Source organism: Scardinius erythrophthalmus (assembly GCF_964197995.2).
Source record: "Scardinius erythrophthalmus genome assembly, chromosome: 21".
Lineage (NCBI taxonomy): Eukaryota > Metazoa > Chordata > Actinopteri > Cypriniformes > Leuciscidae > Scardinius > Scardinius erythrophthalmus.
In genome coordinates this window covers 33,088,005-33,105,297 of record NC_138241.1, presented here as the reverse complement: position 1 = coordinate 33,105,297, position 17,293 = coordinate 33,088,005, and the positions used below count along the sequence as shown (strand labels likewise).

The window sequence follows — 17,293 nt, the reverse complement described above, 5'->3', positions numbered from 1 at the left end:
GAAGGCTTTTAAAGTAAAGTACATCTGTAGTAAGCAACTAAATGGAGGACATACATTGGGGTTCAAATGTCTGAAACCACATTTAAAATACCAGATAAACCTGGAAATCTATAAAGTTGAAATCATTCAAACAAAGTTATAATGAAGTGAATGAGAAATATTTAAGATTCTAGTGTTGTTTATTAGTTTTTCCACAACAGCTACATCACCTTTTCTTTCTGTTAAAATAGTGGGTTACACTTTGTTTTAAGGTGTCATTGTTACAGTGTATTATATATTTAAGTACTTACTATAGGGTTATGGTAGGATTAGGATTTGGTTGAGGGTTAGTTGCATTTAATTATGCATAATTTACTGTTAGTACATGTAAAGTACATGTAACATATGTAACAAGGACACTGTAAAATAAAGTGATAATAATCATTTGAAGCATATTGTATGTTTCATACACAACGAAAATTGCATGTATTTGACCGAAATTCCAGAATTGTCAGCAAGCTGACTATAGCTATACTATAGCTGACTATGACTATAGCGCGGTGATTGTTTATATGATTGTCAATGAATGTGGACCACTAAATATAATTATGGCTTTAATAAGATTTTCCCAATAAATTGGTAAGAATAAGCCAGATATCGTCCATGATTCCTGTTTTCACCGACAACAAAGAACTTGAATGCGATAATAATTTCAATAGAGCATCACATCACACCACACAATATAACTATAAAAGACTAAACTGCTGTATTTTTTAAAATCAACACTTCAATATTGAATTATAAAAAAAAAGTCGTCTTGCATGGGATTGGACTAAATGTGATACGGTTTAAAATAATTATCATGGAATAGGGTTTAATTATGTTGCCATACCTTCGCCTCTTTCACCATTACTCCACCATGTTCTGTGTTGAACGCTCGAATCCTCTCACTAACATTAGACATCTGCTTCCATCTCCACAGTTCCCCAAGAACAACACTAACCGGACGCCATCTGTGAACATTAACAAAGTGTGACAGGAATTGTTATGAGTTTCAAAGGATCCTGCTTTTACCATGGGGCTACAGAACAGCATGTGCTCATCCTCAAAACAGAAACCAGGAATTTGGGAAGATTCCTGATGACAGCTGGAATAATCCTGCGGGCACAGCGAGCGCCTGATAGGTGAACTTTTTTCTCCAGCAGTTCGGAGACAAGGCCAAATCTGAGGCTGTTCTGGGACAGGAGAAAAGCCTCTGAAAGAAAAACAGGGGAAAAACCCCTCTCTTTATCACTTTACAAACAACTGAGATGTACACCCATTCAGAACCACTCTCTTTTAAACTCGAAAAAAATTGAGCCTTGCTTCTTTATCTGGTTTTTTTCTTTACCCTTTTCAAATGGCATGAACCACATCCTGCTATCCAATGATGATGAAGGCTTTTAAAGTAAAGTACATCTGTAGTAAGCAACTAAATGGAGGACATACATTGGGGTTCAAATGTCTGAAACCACATTTAAAATACCAGATAAATCTGGAAATAAATAAAGTTGAAATCAATCAAACAAAGTTATAATTAAGTGAATGAGAAATATTTAAGATTCTGAACAATTTCTAGACAAATTTGTGATATTAATCATGTAACTCTTTGTAGAGACAATCAGATTTGACTTACATTGAAGCTCAGTGTTGTTATTATTAACTAAAACTATTAAAAATTATTTCTGGCAATTGAAATAAAAAATAAATATTAGATGCATACTTAAAAAACTTACCGAAATAATTAAGTTGAAAAACTAAAATTAATGAATAAAAATAAAACATTTAGTAGACAAATTTCTTAACAGAACTTAAAATAATAAATAAATAAAAGCTAATTCAAAATATTAATAAATACTACTATATTAGTATGTAAATAATACTAAAATCAAGCGTGGCGTCAGTTCTGTCAGGTCACGTTAGTCGAGCTCGCATCAGTGACTATCAGCTGATCCACGTCTACCTATAGGAATACGACGCCCATCGCTGTATACATATATAAGCTCCTTCAGTATTATCAGCAGCTTTATCACGTTTCTCAGGAGCGAATTACCCTCCTCCCTCCCCAGCTCCTCCTCTCGTCACTCAAATTCTCGAATTACTGCATGTTCAACTTAAAAATCTTGAATTAATGATATCTGCAATACATTCATGTTGGTTCTGTTCTGTTAACCATAAGGGTTATTTTATTAATTAATAATAAATGCTGCTCTTATCAATGCTAGGCTGCGCAGGGAGTTCTTGCCCAGAACAGAACCGCCAATCCTAACTGTATGCTAATTGTCAAGCGTTGACGATAGTGGTCCTGACAGAAATAACACTGCTCAATATTATCAAACCATGCTGGAGAACATGGAATTTAATAAATAAATAAATAAATAAGAAAACATGATCGCACATGAATGATTTTACGAGTGGTCTCAGATTTTTGGACCCCACTCTATAAGATCAGAGAATTGACTGATAAACAGTCCGGAATATTAATGTTTCACATCAAGATCCTCCATGGATTCATCAAGCGTTTCTTTGCCCAAACATTTTCATTCAGAAGTGTTTATCCACAGAATTAGGTGGCTTATTTTTGACTGGTTAAAAAAAAAATTGACAGAGAGATGAAAGAATATTGTGGAATAATTTTACTTTGCTGGTTTCAGCATATTGAAGAGACTTTTACTTCTATTGATTGTGTTCTTGTTTACACCTGCAGAGATACTTGACAAACAAAACTGATATCCTAAACCAGCAGTGTTGGGGAAGATACTTTAAAACTGTAAGCCACTGAAAAGTTAATTCAGTTCATTTAAGCTTGTTAAGCTTAAAATGAATAATTTAATCAGATCTGTATTTCTTCTGGAACAAAAACATTAAGGTGATTTAAATTAATGAACACTCTCGATTAAATATGAACAGATAAATTTCAAAAACAAACTAGAATACACTCATTTATATAACCAAGTTAAAAATACAGCAACATTTAACCAAATATTTCACTAAAGAAGCACTTAAAATGCCATGCAGGGGCTGCACTAAATGAATTCACTGAATACACTCCAATGTTAGGAGAGTGTGTCTGATTATGGGTGATATAATGTGGGGGGGTTTGTTATACTGCCTTGATACTTGTACAGAGCAGCTTGTTTTTTGAAAAAACCACACTTTTGAAACTAGCTGAGCTACTGTCATGGTACTGAAAAACATGAATTGACAAAAAAAAGTACCAATTACTGCTATTATCATACTTTAGTTTGGTTGTGTGTAGTGTTTATTCTTTAATAAAAGGTATTGTAGTAGTAGGGCTGAGTGCATTAAACATTGTAAAGGGCCGGTTCCACACAGACCGCATTTTTGCTGTTAAAAAAAAAACGAAAGACAGAGATCAGTGTAATTAAAGAAAAAAACGCAAAGTCTAGAGAACTTTGCTTTTTTTAGAATGCCGTTTCATGTCCAAGAAGCTGCAAAATGTTTAAAGACCAAGTCCATCTAGTATGTTTACATTGAAAAACTATGGAAAAATAGCGCAGCGGAATGTAAAAACGCGTTCTGTGTGAAAGGCCCCTCTACTTTTTCTCATTATGATATCAGTCCTGGTGTCAGCCATTTTAAATGGCGTGAGAAAGAATTTTTTGTTGATCAGTGATATAGAACGATCTCTGTGGACTGCCAGTCAGAGAGCTTCTGTTTAGTGCTAATATGATGTTTCTCTTAAGGACATTCCCTGTGCTTTCTCAACGTCGTCTTTGAGGGAGACTATCCTCCTCTCTAAACAAGGGCTGAACATGCTTCACATCAGCAATAATACCACGGGGGATTCTGACCGGCCTCCAGGATTGCACTTAAACCGACAGGACAGTTAATGGTGGTCGATAACATTGTGGGATTCAAGTTAACGGACTGAAATCACTGTACTACGTTCTCAATTTTACTGTGTCCTTTTACCACACTAACCTGAACCCGTTGATTGTCATTAAATCTTATGAAATGGAATTGAAAAAGTCTTTTGTGCTGTTACTGTGACACCTCATAAATAAAGTAGTTGTCTCTGCATATTAGGAGCCAAATTACATCCAGGCCATGGGTTGAGCTTGACCTAGTCCAGCTCCACCTCTGTGGATCTAATGGGTGGAGTTATGGAGTTAAGGGTGGAGTTAGGGTGTGGCTGGACCTTCTAGCTCCACCCATTAATCACAAATCACATCTAGAGAGGCGGAGGTGGACTTCACGCTCAACCCATGGCTCTGCAATGAGCAGCCTCTTTATTAAACTTGGATAGCAAGAAACATTTAGAAACACACTTCAGCTTTTAACATGGGACATCACCCTCCCCAGGCATCTAAACCCTCAGAGACTCACTGAAACAATAATGCTTTAAGAAGTAAAATGAGTACGCCTACGTGCAATAACAGATCAGACGATCAAGTGTTTTCAATTTGGCAGGAAAATTAGGTTTTTCCAGCTGTTACTGACTGTTTTGGATGACCTATAATGTTTTTCTTTCTCAATTGCCATTGTTTAGTTAGTCTCAATTCCCCGTTTTATGATTTTATATCCCGTGGCTTTCCAGAAACACTTTTTAGGAGGAACATAAGATCAATATCAATACTTGCCAAACAGTAGAGCATATCACAAGCATCGGCAAGGCAGTGGGTTCAATTCCCAGGCCAAGTGAGGACTGATAAAACCTCGAATGCAGTGTAAATGTTTGGTATGGGTTAAACAAACAGTTTGTCGTTTAGTGCTTATTAAACATCATAGCCTGAAACGTGCATTAAAGACTACTTTGATTATAATTGTCAAAATGTAGTGACTCCTAAAATAGAAATCAAGTACAACATATTCTTAATTTCATAATATTTTTATTCCACTTAACAGTGCCTTTAATAAAGCATGGCCAGTCAAACTCAAATATTGTGAAATTCAGGTTTTATAAGGTGATCAAAAAAGGTTTATGTTAAAGGTGAAGATGCCTCTTCTGCACCACTAATAGCACCAAATTGCACGCTGTCCAAACAACATTGTCTTAGCCAATGACTTGAATGACTGTTAAATCACTAGGCCTTCATTAACTCGTCTAAACAAATACATTTAGCTAAAACTTCAAGACTTGTCTCTAGGGCTGCCTATTGATAATCAATGATGAAAATACGATCATGAATACAGAAGCTGCCAAAAGTAGATAAATGGATTTTGCATTCATTGGAAATTCATTAGATATCACAGTTTAGATTTGTTAGGAGATGCTTTTTTGGCCCTGAGACAGCGATTCTCACAGTCCTCCTGAGTGTTGAACCGGTTGCTGTTCCCTTCACAGCCTCCATACCAGAATTGGGCACATTTACCACTGTGGACGTTGAAGTACCATTTCTTCGCAAAGTTTGAGCAATTTCCTGCGTCATACTCAAGCTGGCAAATGTCTGAGCAAAAAGAAAACAAAAGGTATTTTAGCACATCTTATTCACAAACAACACACAGTCAAACTTAACTGGGTGCTACAGTGTACAAGTTGATATTGTGAGTATTTAAGTTATTCTTTTGTCACTGCTGCATGGATATTGAGTTCTGCACTCATTTTGTTACTTAATTTGCGTAACTGTTTTAGTGAATCGAGGATGCAAAATGTTTGCAAATGTTTTATTTTATGGTTTGGTCTTAAAATCAACACTTGGCAAGTGCGAGATGTGAGTATAATTCAGTGTTGGCGAGTCTATGAAACAGTGTCAATCGCCAGTTGGCCGTTAATTACTTATGAATTTTAACAATGCAATATAGTGGTGAGAACATCGACATCAATGACGCAAGGGAGTCTGGACAGTTGACGGGCCAAGTTTAAGCCTTGCCAATTTAAATTTTCAAGCGCAAGGCGACGTGATAAGGAACTTAATTAAAATTTCAATGGCCATTGCCAGGTGTGGCAAAATGTCAGTTTTATAATTATATAAAAACAGTGGTATCGCATATCTGCCAAGTGGATGTTTCTTTACCCTTGAATATACTGGGATCATCCTGTGGAACATTTTCGGATTCTGTGGGAATAATTTGAACAATCTTAAAACTCCGTATAGGTTCATAAAATAAAGCATCTAATTTAGAAAATAGAAATAAATTATTATAAATGCTTAAAATCCTATATGCAATCTCAAAACTCTACAGATAAAAGGCCGACATAAAATAAAGCATACAATATATATCTATTAAAATGATAAAGAAATGATTAGATATGCATTAAAGCTTCAATATAATAGTTAAAACATTATATATTTATATATAATTCTACATGTATATTTATATATTCAAATGTAATAATAATAATTATTAACAAGTAAATAACTAGATGTACCGCATCGCGGTACAAAATATGACCGCCGCTCAGGCCTGCACTGGCTTTCCACAAAAATAAATGACGTGGAGTAATTTGGCTGTATTGCGTGTTTATGTATATACCTATAAAAAGTAATAGTATGTGCATGTCTGTGTGTGTGTGTGTGTGTGTGTGTGTGTGTGTGTGTGTGTGTGTTTGTGTATGTGTGTGTCTGTGCGTGTATGTATGTGTGCGCGTGTGTGTTTGTGTGTCTGTGCATGTGGATTTGTATGTGTGTGTGTATGGGTGTGTGTCTGTGCGTGTGGATGTCAGTGTGTGTGCATGCTTGCATTTGTTTGTATTCCTGCATGTGTGTGTGTGACAGTATCATCCTAAACCAGCAACCCTTCGCTCAACAGCACCATCTACAGGCCGATGAGTGTACAGTCACTAAATGTGCACATAAATGAATTTATTTTATACCCCCCCCCCCCATGGATGAAATTCTACAAAACTTAGCAGAGGATACCCCCAGAGGATGTCAAGTTAATCATACACATGAAATATGGTGCAGTTCTGAACATCTCTACTGAAGATAGGGGCGATAAAAGCAGAATAATATTGCATTTTCATTTTTTATGGGAGGGGCGCAAATCACAAATGACTGATTATGGGCTAGGTTGATGTGGGCCCTTAAGAGTGGGCCCTACATACCATAAAAATTTCTTCATCCTCGGTGCCACGGTTCAGGTAGTTATTTAGGAAAAACTGCATTTTTTTGGGTTTGGGGGGGCCCAGCGCGGGGGGGGGGGGAGTGGCCCCGGGGACCAAACGAAATTTTTCCTTAGAAGTCTAGTGGGGCTACATGCCCACCAAATTTCATGTTCCCCGGTGCTTCGGTGTCCCTGGTATCGTTGACGAAAAATTTACGGGGGCCCCAGCGCGGGGGGGGGGGAAGTGGCCCCCGGGGACCAAACGAAATTTTTCCGTAAAAGTCTAGTAGACCAACATACCATAAAAATTTCTTCATCCTCGGTGCCACAGTTCAGGTAGTTATTTAGGAAAAACTGCATTTTTTGGGGTTTGGGGGGGCCCAGCGCAGGGGGGGAGTGGCCCCCGGGGACCAAACGAAATTTTTCCTTAGAAGTCTAGTGGGGCTACATGCCCACCAAATTTCATGTTCCCCGGTGCTTCGGTGTCCCTGGTATCGTTGACGAAAAATTTACGGGGGCCCCAGCGCAGGGGGGGAAGTGGCCCCCGGGGACCAAACGAAATTTTTCCGTAAAAGTCTAGTAGACCAACATACCATAAAAATTTCTTCATCCTCGGTGCCACGGTTCAGGTAGTTATTTAGGAAAAACTGCATTTTTTGGGGTTTGGGGGGGCCCAGCGCGGGGGGGAGTGGCCCCCGGGGACCAAACGAAATTTTTCCTTAGAAGTCTAGTGGGGCTACATGCCCACCAAATTTCATGTTACCCGGTGCTTCGGTGTCCCTGGTATCGTTGACGAAAAATTCAGTAAGGTGACGGGAAAAAAAAAAAAAAAAAACTTTGACAATCCCTATATGACCGCTTTCGCTAGCTACGCTAGCGGCGGTCATAATTAATATTAATTAAAAAAACTGAAGCCAAAATATCATTAAACAAGCTGTGGTGATTTACCTGTGGACCCACACTCTTCAAAGCACTCTTCCTCTGTCGAGAATCGGTTTTCATTTCCGTCACAACCACCGTACCAAAAGTGCAAGCATTTCTTACTCTGCTGGCTGTAGTGCCAACTGGACACATACGATCCACAAACACGGCCCGGGTCACTTTCAAGGAAGCATCGTGCTGTGGGAAACAAACAGTACACACTCCACTAATTCCCCATGGCACTGAATACTGAACTATGTCAGAGAAACAGCGTGAAAACAGCATTTTTAATGTGTGTGCGGATACATGCACACTACTGTGCGACTTCAAAGAAGCAAGAGCAGCTACAGTATATGAGGCCAGGAAGATCTGGATTCAGCACCTTTAGTTTCTGAAGGCTCTGTGCGGTCCTTTATGTGCTCTTCTGTAAAAAGTTCAGTGTCCTCAAGTTGATTGGGTCCAGCGAATGGTTCTGTCTTTTGCTCATCATAATCATCATATTCCTCCAGAGGTTCTTCTGTTGTGATGAGCTCTTCGGTGGGCACATCAGTGGGTAGAATTTCTCTGAAACACATTTAAATGGATTCATTTTATTAAAAAGCACAGGTTATGTCTTGTAAAGCTAATTAATGTCCAATGTTCCAGCATCTGTTTGAATTTCAACTTACAAACAAAAGCAAACATGGCTCATGGAGCCCAATGTAGCAAAGGTTTATTGCATAGATGAGAATATCACTGGAGTTAATTCGTATTTTCTCGTTTCATTCACAGAAACGCTTTGACGCCTTGCTATTGTGATTAATCAGGTTAGCTAGAAACAACTGTAAAAACAGATGCACTACATGGGGCCAAGTACGGCCTACACTTTTGGCACAATGCAACAAGTCAACACAGTAAAATATTTAGACCACCCTAGTTAGGGTTCAAACTTACAACATCTGGATTACTGAGCCCAGATCTTAACCAACCGTGTCACGCCACTCACAGTGTGTATATACACAAACACATGCTTCTGCTTTTGAAAATAAGCCAACCTTTGTGATTAGATGTTCAAAGATTACCTCTCTATGGTTTCCATCCCAAAGTCAACAGGCCTCGGCACAAAACCGCGACAATCACGGGTTTCGACCACTGACCGGGGTAAGAGTCCTCCTATAAAACAACAGCAGTTTTTTAACACACATAAAAAGTTCAACTAAAGTTTAATTTAAACTTAAACCATGAAAAAAAAAATTAACTTCAACTCATTTCATTTCAGCCAGGCGCCAAGGCAACATTTCTCATTTTCTTATAGTTGAACTAAAACTGATTTTTGAAAATCACAACCACAACAAAATTACTTATGAACAGAAAATTCTAAATATTAATAAAAACAATATAATAAATAATACTACTACTTGAAAGGGTGATGAAACACTACAGCATGTGTTTTAAGATGTAAATGTTTGTGTTGCAAATGATGAAAGAGTATGTTAGCATCTGTTAAAGGGATAATTCGCCCAAAAAATTAGAATTTGCTTTTAATTTACTCACCCTCAGGCCATCCAAGTTGTAGATGTCTTTTTTTCTTCAGCAGAACAGTAAAGAAGATTTTTTAGCTGAAACCGTGATCCTCGGTGATTCATATAATGCCTATGATAGCATATAATATAAAATGGCTAAAAATAATTCATATAATATTAAGTCAGTGGCTACCGTCACTTTGAGAGTAAAAAACACATGTACAGGCTAAACAAAAATAATACCCGTGACTCTTGACGATTCATTGAGGTCTTCATGAAGCAAAGTGATTGGTCTGTGCAAGAAACTGAACATTATTTACAACATTATTACCACCGCAAATGATCCTGAGTGCGTTCACGACAGTCTGTAGCGCAAGCTTGTTGATACAGTATGACCAGGAGCTCAAACCCAGGACATCTGTGAAAAGTCAACCTTCCCAATTGGGATTGCGTAAGCAACGCTTAGGATCATTTGCCGAGGCTCTGGATTACAGGTAATATTGCTATAAATAATGTTCAGTTTCTTGCACAGACCAATCACTTTGCTTCATAAGACCTCAATGTATCGTCAGTATTCATTTAGTTTTGACTGTATTAGTTTTTTTTTACTCTCAAAGTGATGGTAACCAATTATATGAATCACCAAGGATCACGGTTTCAGCTAAACAATCTTCTTTACTGTTCTACTGAAGAAAAAAAGACATCTACATCTTGGATGGCCTGAGGGTGAGTAAACTAACTGCAAATTTTCATTTTTGGGTAAACTCTCCATTTAAATTCCAGAGAAAAATGCTAAAAAGTCTACAAGTTTAAACACCAGACCAGGTTAGTAAGCAATTCTATCGCATGGGTCTTATGAATATTCCTTACTGTTTTGCATTTTCAGGAAGGCGGATAGAAAGCGTGTGGCGTACTCTCTGTCATCCAGGAATACCAGATGCTGCTCCAGAGGAGAGTTGGTGAGCTCCTGCATCTGGGTCCAGTCGAATCTCTGTCCCGCCATGAGGATAAACATAACAACATTCTGACACTTACATAATCTAGACAAATAATCAAGCTGAGCTTTGCTGTGCTCAGAGTTTTCACCAAAAACAGTCACAACCATTCGTTTGCTTCGTGGACTCTCTGCTTTAAGCATAAATTTAGTAATCAACCACTCCAAAGCAATCTCTGGATGGGATGTCCCGCCCACTTGCTTCAGTGCGCTAGAAATATGCCGCTTCATGAAACTGCGATCATTATACTTTGTGAAGCTGAACTCCTCAATGATGTAAGAGAAGCCGTAAGTGGAGCTCTGCTGGTAGGCGGCTATCCTGGTTTTCCCGTCCACTCTGCTTGGCTCGTTGCTCACACCGATCTGGTCTAACAGAGACAGAACAAGCTCCTTCGCTCTTAAATACTCTTGAGGGTTCATGTTACTAGACCCATCCAGCAGAAAAGACATGTCCATATCCATCTGTAGAGGTGGCGGCTGTGGGATTATACCACACGCCGGGTCTGGGTTACAACGGTCTGGGGGAGAAAAAACACAGTTGGTTTGTAATCAAAGACATCCATGTTATAGAAACTTCCTACATAAGCAGCTACATCCTTACTGAAACAGAACCGCATAAATGACTGATTTGGAACACTCTACATGGGCAGCAACTCTGTGCATCATACGAAAAGAGCTCCTCTTTGGGAAGTAAGCATACAAAACAAAATAATGCAGAAATATTGGTCAAAATTGTCATTCTTTGGATTTTTAATCAACATTTCTCTAAGTTCGTCCACCATCATGACTGGATATTTTTTACTGAACGTTGTTGCAATGCATTATGGAATTGACTTCTCCGTAATGGAAACTTGTTGCTGCCTTTGAATTTGAATAAGATTATATATTTTTGGAGGTATAGCATAATTATGCTGCTTACATTTTGAAACAGGCTTCACACAAGGAGCGTGCAAACAGAGCCACTGTCCCTTTCATTCATTTAATCAAGCATTGAATTGATCAAAAATTACAGTTAAGACGTTTACAATTTTACAAAGATTTCTATTTCAAATAAATTTTCTATTTATCAAAGAATCCTAAAAAAATGTTTCATGGTTTTCCAAAAAAATATGAAGCAGCACTTTTTAAAATTGATAATAATCAGAAATGTTTCTTGAGCAGCAAATCAGCATATTAGAATGATTTGTGAAGGATCATGTGGCACTGAAGACTGGAGTAATGGTGTTAAAAAATTCAGCTTTGCATCACAGGAATAAATGATATTTTAAAAAATATATTAAAACTGTTGAGTGTGTCTGCACTGGAGCTTACCAAAACAAATGAGGCACTGTTTAATGCGATTCACTTCTCTGCCATCAACATAAATGTAGCTTCTTGTGTCGTCAACCTGAGAAAAACAATTGAGGTGAATTAATAACTATTGTTCATAAATATGATTCATGCATTTATTTCCCAGTGTCTAGTCCAAGGGGGGATTTGAAGAATTCTGTGGAAAACATTTCATTTGAAATTCCCTTTTGAGACATTTGTGTGTGAACCATGGCCAACCAGATTCTGTAGAAATTAAGATTTTAGTGGGAACATATTCTGTCTGGGCTGTTGATCAAATGATCAGGAATCTGACAGCTTTTTGGAGGAATTGGAAGGGAATTCCATGGAAGGGATTTAAACATGGTAATATGTGCTAAATGGAGCTGAAATGACTCTTACTCATAGCAGAGAACTTCAGCGAATGATCCCAAAACCCAATAAACAAATTGCATGTGGATGTATAGAACTTTGTAAATGATGGGCATTCCAATTCTATGGAGGACACACAAATCTGCACATTTTTCTATGGACTTCAAACATCCATAGAATTCAAAATTCTGGATCTTGTTTGTTTGTTTATTAGATTATTAGATATCTGACCTAATTTGTTGATGCTTTCAGCCACAGTCACTAAATACATTGGCATATCCAAATCCCATTGTTTTCATATCTACCTGCATCGCTCGTCTCACGTCCTCAGCGGGACGTAGAGCGATCACTCCGAGGCCAATGTCTGCAGCCTGGAACTCCAGCATGGCTGTGGCGAGGCTCGATCCATCATTCGATGGCCCGTTCGTGAAGAATACAGCAACCTTCCTCATAAGCCTGCCCTTTCGGACTCGCTTGAAGACGTTTCGTGCCACGAAGCGCATGGCTTGTCCGATGTCCCTGTTTTTTGTGGTTCTCTCTACGCCGATTGTTCTCAGAGCTTCCAGAAGAGTCTTCTTTTTAAGGTGGTCTGCGAAACGGATCAGGTACTTGGACTCGCTGTTGTAGGAGATCACAGACACCCGAGCTCCCTTTGGACAATTTGTCTCAGCAATGGAAATGTCTTCCAGTAAGGAGCGAGCAGCAGAACGCATTCGCTCGAACACTTCAAAAGATACACCTACAGACATGTCAAAGGCTATCACCAGGTCTGTGGGGTAAGCTGGACACTGGGAATGGTTACCTGAAAGCATTGTTGGGGAAAAAAAAACAGTAAAATGAACTACTTGTAAAAAGTTTGCAGTTATGAAAGATTTGAAAAGTTATTGATAAATTAGGCATTGAAATGTAGTTGAACTAAAGGGCAAAGCATACCAGTGCAGCAAGCTGTGGAGACAAAATGAAAGATAAAATGTAGATCCTTTTAAAATGATTTCAAGGTTTAACAAGCTAAAAGGCAAGTCTAAGAGATCATGGAGAGACAAAACATTTTTTTGCAATGAAATCAAATTCAATCAGTCATTCTGCTAATGGACTTACCACAGTTTTTGCGTATGTATTCGACCAGGTCACATTCCTTTATGTTGAGAAGCAGAAAGAAAGAAAACAATAAAACAATTTGAACCGAGTAATTTAATACTGTTTTTAAAGATAATTTACAGTAAAATGAACCTACAGGCATCGGACTGATTCCAGGAAGTCCTTTTTCACCCTAGAAATAAAAGAGTTAAATAAACAATTACACAAACACTTAATGAAATAAACAAAGATGAGCAGAAACTTCTTACAGTAAATCATCAGCACACATGATTTACATGTTCATAAACTAACATCATTTTGTGAATTATTCATATGCAAATGGACTGACCCTGTGTCCGTCCATCCCTTTTTCTCCTGTATCACCTACAAAACCCGGAGGACCAGCGTTCCCCTGATCACATCAATACATACAGTAACACAGCATAACTCATTAACTTTATAGGTTATTGCATACTTACAGAACCTTCTCTATAATGTTATTACGCAAGTACATTGAAAAAGACATGCTCAAATAACATGATTGTTTTGTTGGATATTAACTTTTCAAAAGGTTAATAAATGAGCAAAAAGAAATGAAATTAAGTCGTACCGGTTTTCCTTGATGACCTTTATGTCCTCTACCTCCACTGGATCCTTTGGTACCATCCTCACCCTATTGTTATTATCATTGTTATTAAGAAAGTTATATTTTAATTATTATTATTAACATTGACACGATTACATAAAATGCCTAGTGATGAGCTCATGTTTGATTAGCTTTAACACACCTGCAAACCAGGGAGGCCAAAGAATCCATTGTCGCCCTAAAAGCAAATGTATTCTGTTAAATGAATATCCTTAAAAGTACACAAAGGAAATTGAGAGAGAAAACAAGTTAGCGTATTTTGCTTATGTTATGTGTGCTTGAAGACTAAAATTTCATCTTTGAATATAATTTCATTATTTAATCATATGTATCTTTATTATTATTCTTTATTACTATTCATAATCAGTCGTATTGTCTTATGAAGTTTAAAATGCACAAGTTAGACTATAGATTGCATGGACACGTGTTTAAGGAACATGTTTTAGACACAAGGAGGGTAGCTTCTGCTTAAAGGTATGTGTAAAATGCAATGTTCACTTAGCAGAGAGTTCCAATGATAATGACACTTCAAATGTGTACAGTTGGTATATGCTCTTTGCAAGAAAAGGAATGTTTCAACAGATGCAAATGCACCATTTGTATACCACTAATATACACTGAGAAATAGTTTCTTAATGTGGAAGGTGGATTGTATCATGTGTAAGCATTAGCATGTATGTTCCATCTTTAAACAATATGTTTTTTTACCCTTAAAAGGAAGTCGAAAGTCGCTCAGTTGTGTATTTAAGCTCAATCTTAACATGGAAACGTATAGACCTGGCATGAATATAACATTTTCTCAGAGTTTCTCTCCTGATAATAAGAATAAAGATTTTTCTTGGCAAGATAACTGGCGTCCGGTCCTGTGAATTAAATGATAACGGGGAAAAGGCTTAATTCCCAGTCTACAGTGTTTGACGTTGATTGCATTTTTGGAATGTACTCTAAATCGCAGCAAAAAAAAACTTTTAGAGAATGGTCTGGGTTCTTTTGTGTTCCAAATGACATGTATCAGTCTCCACTTTAGGCTTATGTTAATGGTGATGATAGATTTATGCTTTTCTGTAGGGTTTGATCGTTAAACTTTGTGACTAACCTAGTCACCAATATTATTATTTATAATTGGTATTATTCTTATTTCTATTATTCCTACTGTAGCCCCTTTATCTATCTATTTATAATTTTGAACATGTTTATGCATGTATGTTATCATTTATACACTATCCTTGTTGTTTTTGTAGTTATTTGAAACCAAACCCATATTTGGTCACAATATTTTGAATATTTTCTGTTAAGGTATTTCTATTTCCCTCGGGAAGACACGTTGTACATTGATCATGTTAACACTGAATAAACGTTTAAAAAAAAACAAAAAACTTTTAGGATATGATCAGAACAGATTTTTCAGTAAATGTACATATCACAGGTACCTTTTGTCCTTTGGACCCAGCAGGTCCGTAACCATCTCTTCCATCATGTCCCTGTTTATATAAAAGTCATACATTACATTGGAAAGTCACACCAAATTATTCCACATGCTTTATTTAGATGGACATTTTAAAATTCAAAGATGCACAAATGCACCAACTGACCGGAGGCCCTTTGAATCCCCTTGGCCCCTGCGCTCCCCTGATCCCTGTGTCACCCGGTACACCCTAAACACAAGCAGGCACACTTGAGAAAAGAGGAGCACAAATTTGCTCTGCAACATTATATGAGCACAGAAGTATTACATAATATACTATACATGAACCAGGTATTGATTTGCCTAAATAAAAGCCAGTCAAACCTTGTAATGCTGGTATTCAGCATTTGGTTTTCAGATTTGATCACTCAGAAGACAGCTTAAAAGTAAAAGAGTTTAAAGTAAAAGTTTAAAGTGCCCCTATAATGCTATTTTAAAGGTTCCTACATTTTTTAGGAGGTCTGCTACAATAGGTTTACATGCAAGGTCAAAATAATATACATCGCACACCTGCACAACACTATAACTGCAGTGTTTGAGGGCGGGTCAAAGTAGACATCGTTCGCGGGCAGCCAATGAAGATCATAGGCTGCCATTATGCAAATTTGTTACATTGTTATGTAGGTTTATAAGAGGAAGTAATACTGGAATTACACACTGCATGAAAGGTATTATCTGAAAGAGCATAATAGGGATACTTTAAGAAATGCATTTTTCAGGAAAAGAAAAAAAGGAGGAGGAAGAAAACATGATGCATCAGTCTTACATACCCTTGGCCCTCTGGATCCTCGATTTCCCTTTAAACCTTCATCTCCAGGAGGGCCAAACGGACCCTATGAAAACACAGACAGTTCTCACAGATGTGTTCTATATCATATATGTTTTGCTCTAAGGGTAATACATGAACATGCATCTAGTTTAAACAATCAAATACACACCGGAATTCCAGGTGCACCTGAATGACCCTTTTCTCCCCGATCCCCGTTAATACCTGGTGGACCCTGAACAGGCAAGATTAAAGAGGCGTGACACAACACATCAATTCCAACACTATATTATCTGAAATCTGTTGTCTGTGTTTCTTTTTAAATGAGGGTGAACGGTCCCAGTTCTCACCACTTGTCCAGGGTAACCAGGAGGCCCTCGCTCTCCGGGTTCTCCTTTCTCATTTGAAGAGTCACCCTTTACAGACACACACATTAACCACACATTACCACAACAGAAATGAACAGAACATATTATATTAGAAAAGAACAGAATATAATAGATTAGAGAATAGAATGTTAGAAGAGAAAAAGAATAGTTATTATTATAATTGAATAGTATATTAGTATAGAACTGAGAAGAACAGAATATATTTAAGAAATGAAATAGATTACATAATAACATAATATATATATATATATATATATATATATATATATATATATATATATATATATATATATATATATATATATATATATATATATATATATATATATATATGTATGTATATATATATATGTATATATATATATATATATATATATATATATATATATATATATATAGGGCTGTCAAACGATTAATCGCGATTAATCGCATCCAAAATAAAAGTTTGTGTTTACATAATTTATGTCTGTGTATGGAGTATAATTATTTTCTATATATAAATACACACACAAGCATTTATATATTTAAGAAAATGTGTTATTTATATATAAAATATTTATATATAATATAAATTATATACACAGTATATATATGCAAACATTTCTTAAATATATACATGCATGTGTGTGTATTTATATATAGAAAATAATTATACACCGTACACACACATGTATTATGTAAAAAAAAACTTTTATTTTGGATGCGATTAATCGCGATTAATCGTTTGACAGCCCTAATATATATATATATATATATATATATATAAAATAACAACAACAATATCAGGATGCAAGAATATGATAAACACCTGAATTAGAATTAAGAGT

At 36.8% G+C, this 17,293-nt stretch overlaps 1 protein-coding gene across 2 annotated transcripts in view; it reads right to left on the bottom strand.

Annotated features, from left to right (window-relative positions):
• Nucleotides 1–4,856: 4,856 nt before the first annotated feature.
• Nucleotides 4,857–17,293, bottom strand: part of LOC308682044 (collagen alpha-6(VI) chain) — a 39,585-nt gene continuing 27,148 nt past the window's right edge. Inside the window, exons 24-42 of one of the 2 annotated variants that reach the window (XM_081351487.1) lie at nt 16,428–16,493; nt 16,250–16,312; nt 16,082–16,144; nt 15,439–15,501; nt 15,277–15,327; nt 13,989–14,024; nt 13,811–13,873; nt 13,550–13,612; nt 13,358–13,393; nt 13,222–13,258; nt 13,057–13,068; nt 12,429–12,925; nt 11,755–11,830; nt 10,320–10,961; nt 9,009–9,099; nt 8,330–8,511; nt 7,975–8,145; nt 5,997–6,038; nt 4,870–5,429 (exon numbers count right to left, since the gene is read on the bottom strand). In XM_081351487.1, the coding sequence (XP_081207613.1) occupies nt 5,230–5,429; nt 5,997–6,038; nt 7,975–8,145; nt 8,330–8,511; nt 9,009–9,099; nt 10,320–10,961; nt 11,755–11,830; nt 12,429–12,925; nt 13,057–13,068; nt 13,222–13,258; nt 13,358–13,393; nt 13,550–13,612; nt 13,811–13,873; nt 13,989–14,024; nt 15,277–15,327; nt 15,439–15,501; nt 16,082–16,144; nt 16,250–16,312; nt 16,428–16,493 (2,454 nt within the window). In that variant the 3' untranslated portion in view covers nt 4,870–5,229. Of the gene's footprint in view, nt 5,430–5,996; nt 6,039–7,974; nt 8,146–8,329; nt 8,512–9,008; nt 9,100–10,319; nt 10,962–11,754; nt 11,831–12,428; nt 12,926–13,056; nt 13,069–13,221; nt 13,259–13,357; nt 13,394–13,549; nt 13,613–13,810; nt 13,874–13,988; nt 14,025–15,276; nt 15,328–15,438; nt 15,502–16,081; nt 16,145–16,249; nt 16,313–16,427; nt 16,494–17,293 lie in introns of both variants that reach the window. The other variant, XM_081351488.1, reaches the window with a different exon arrangement.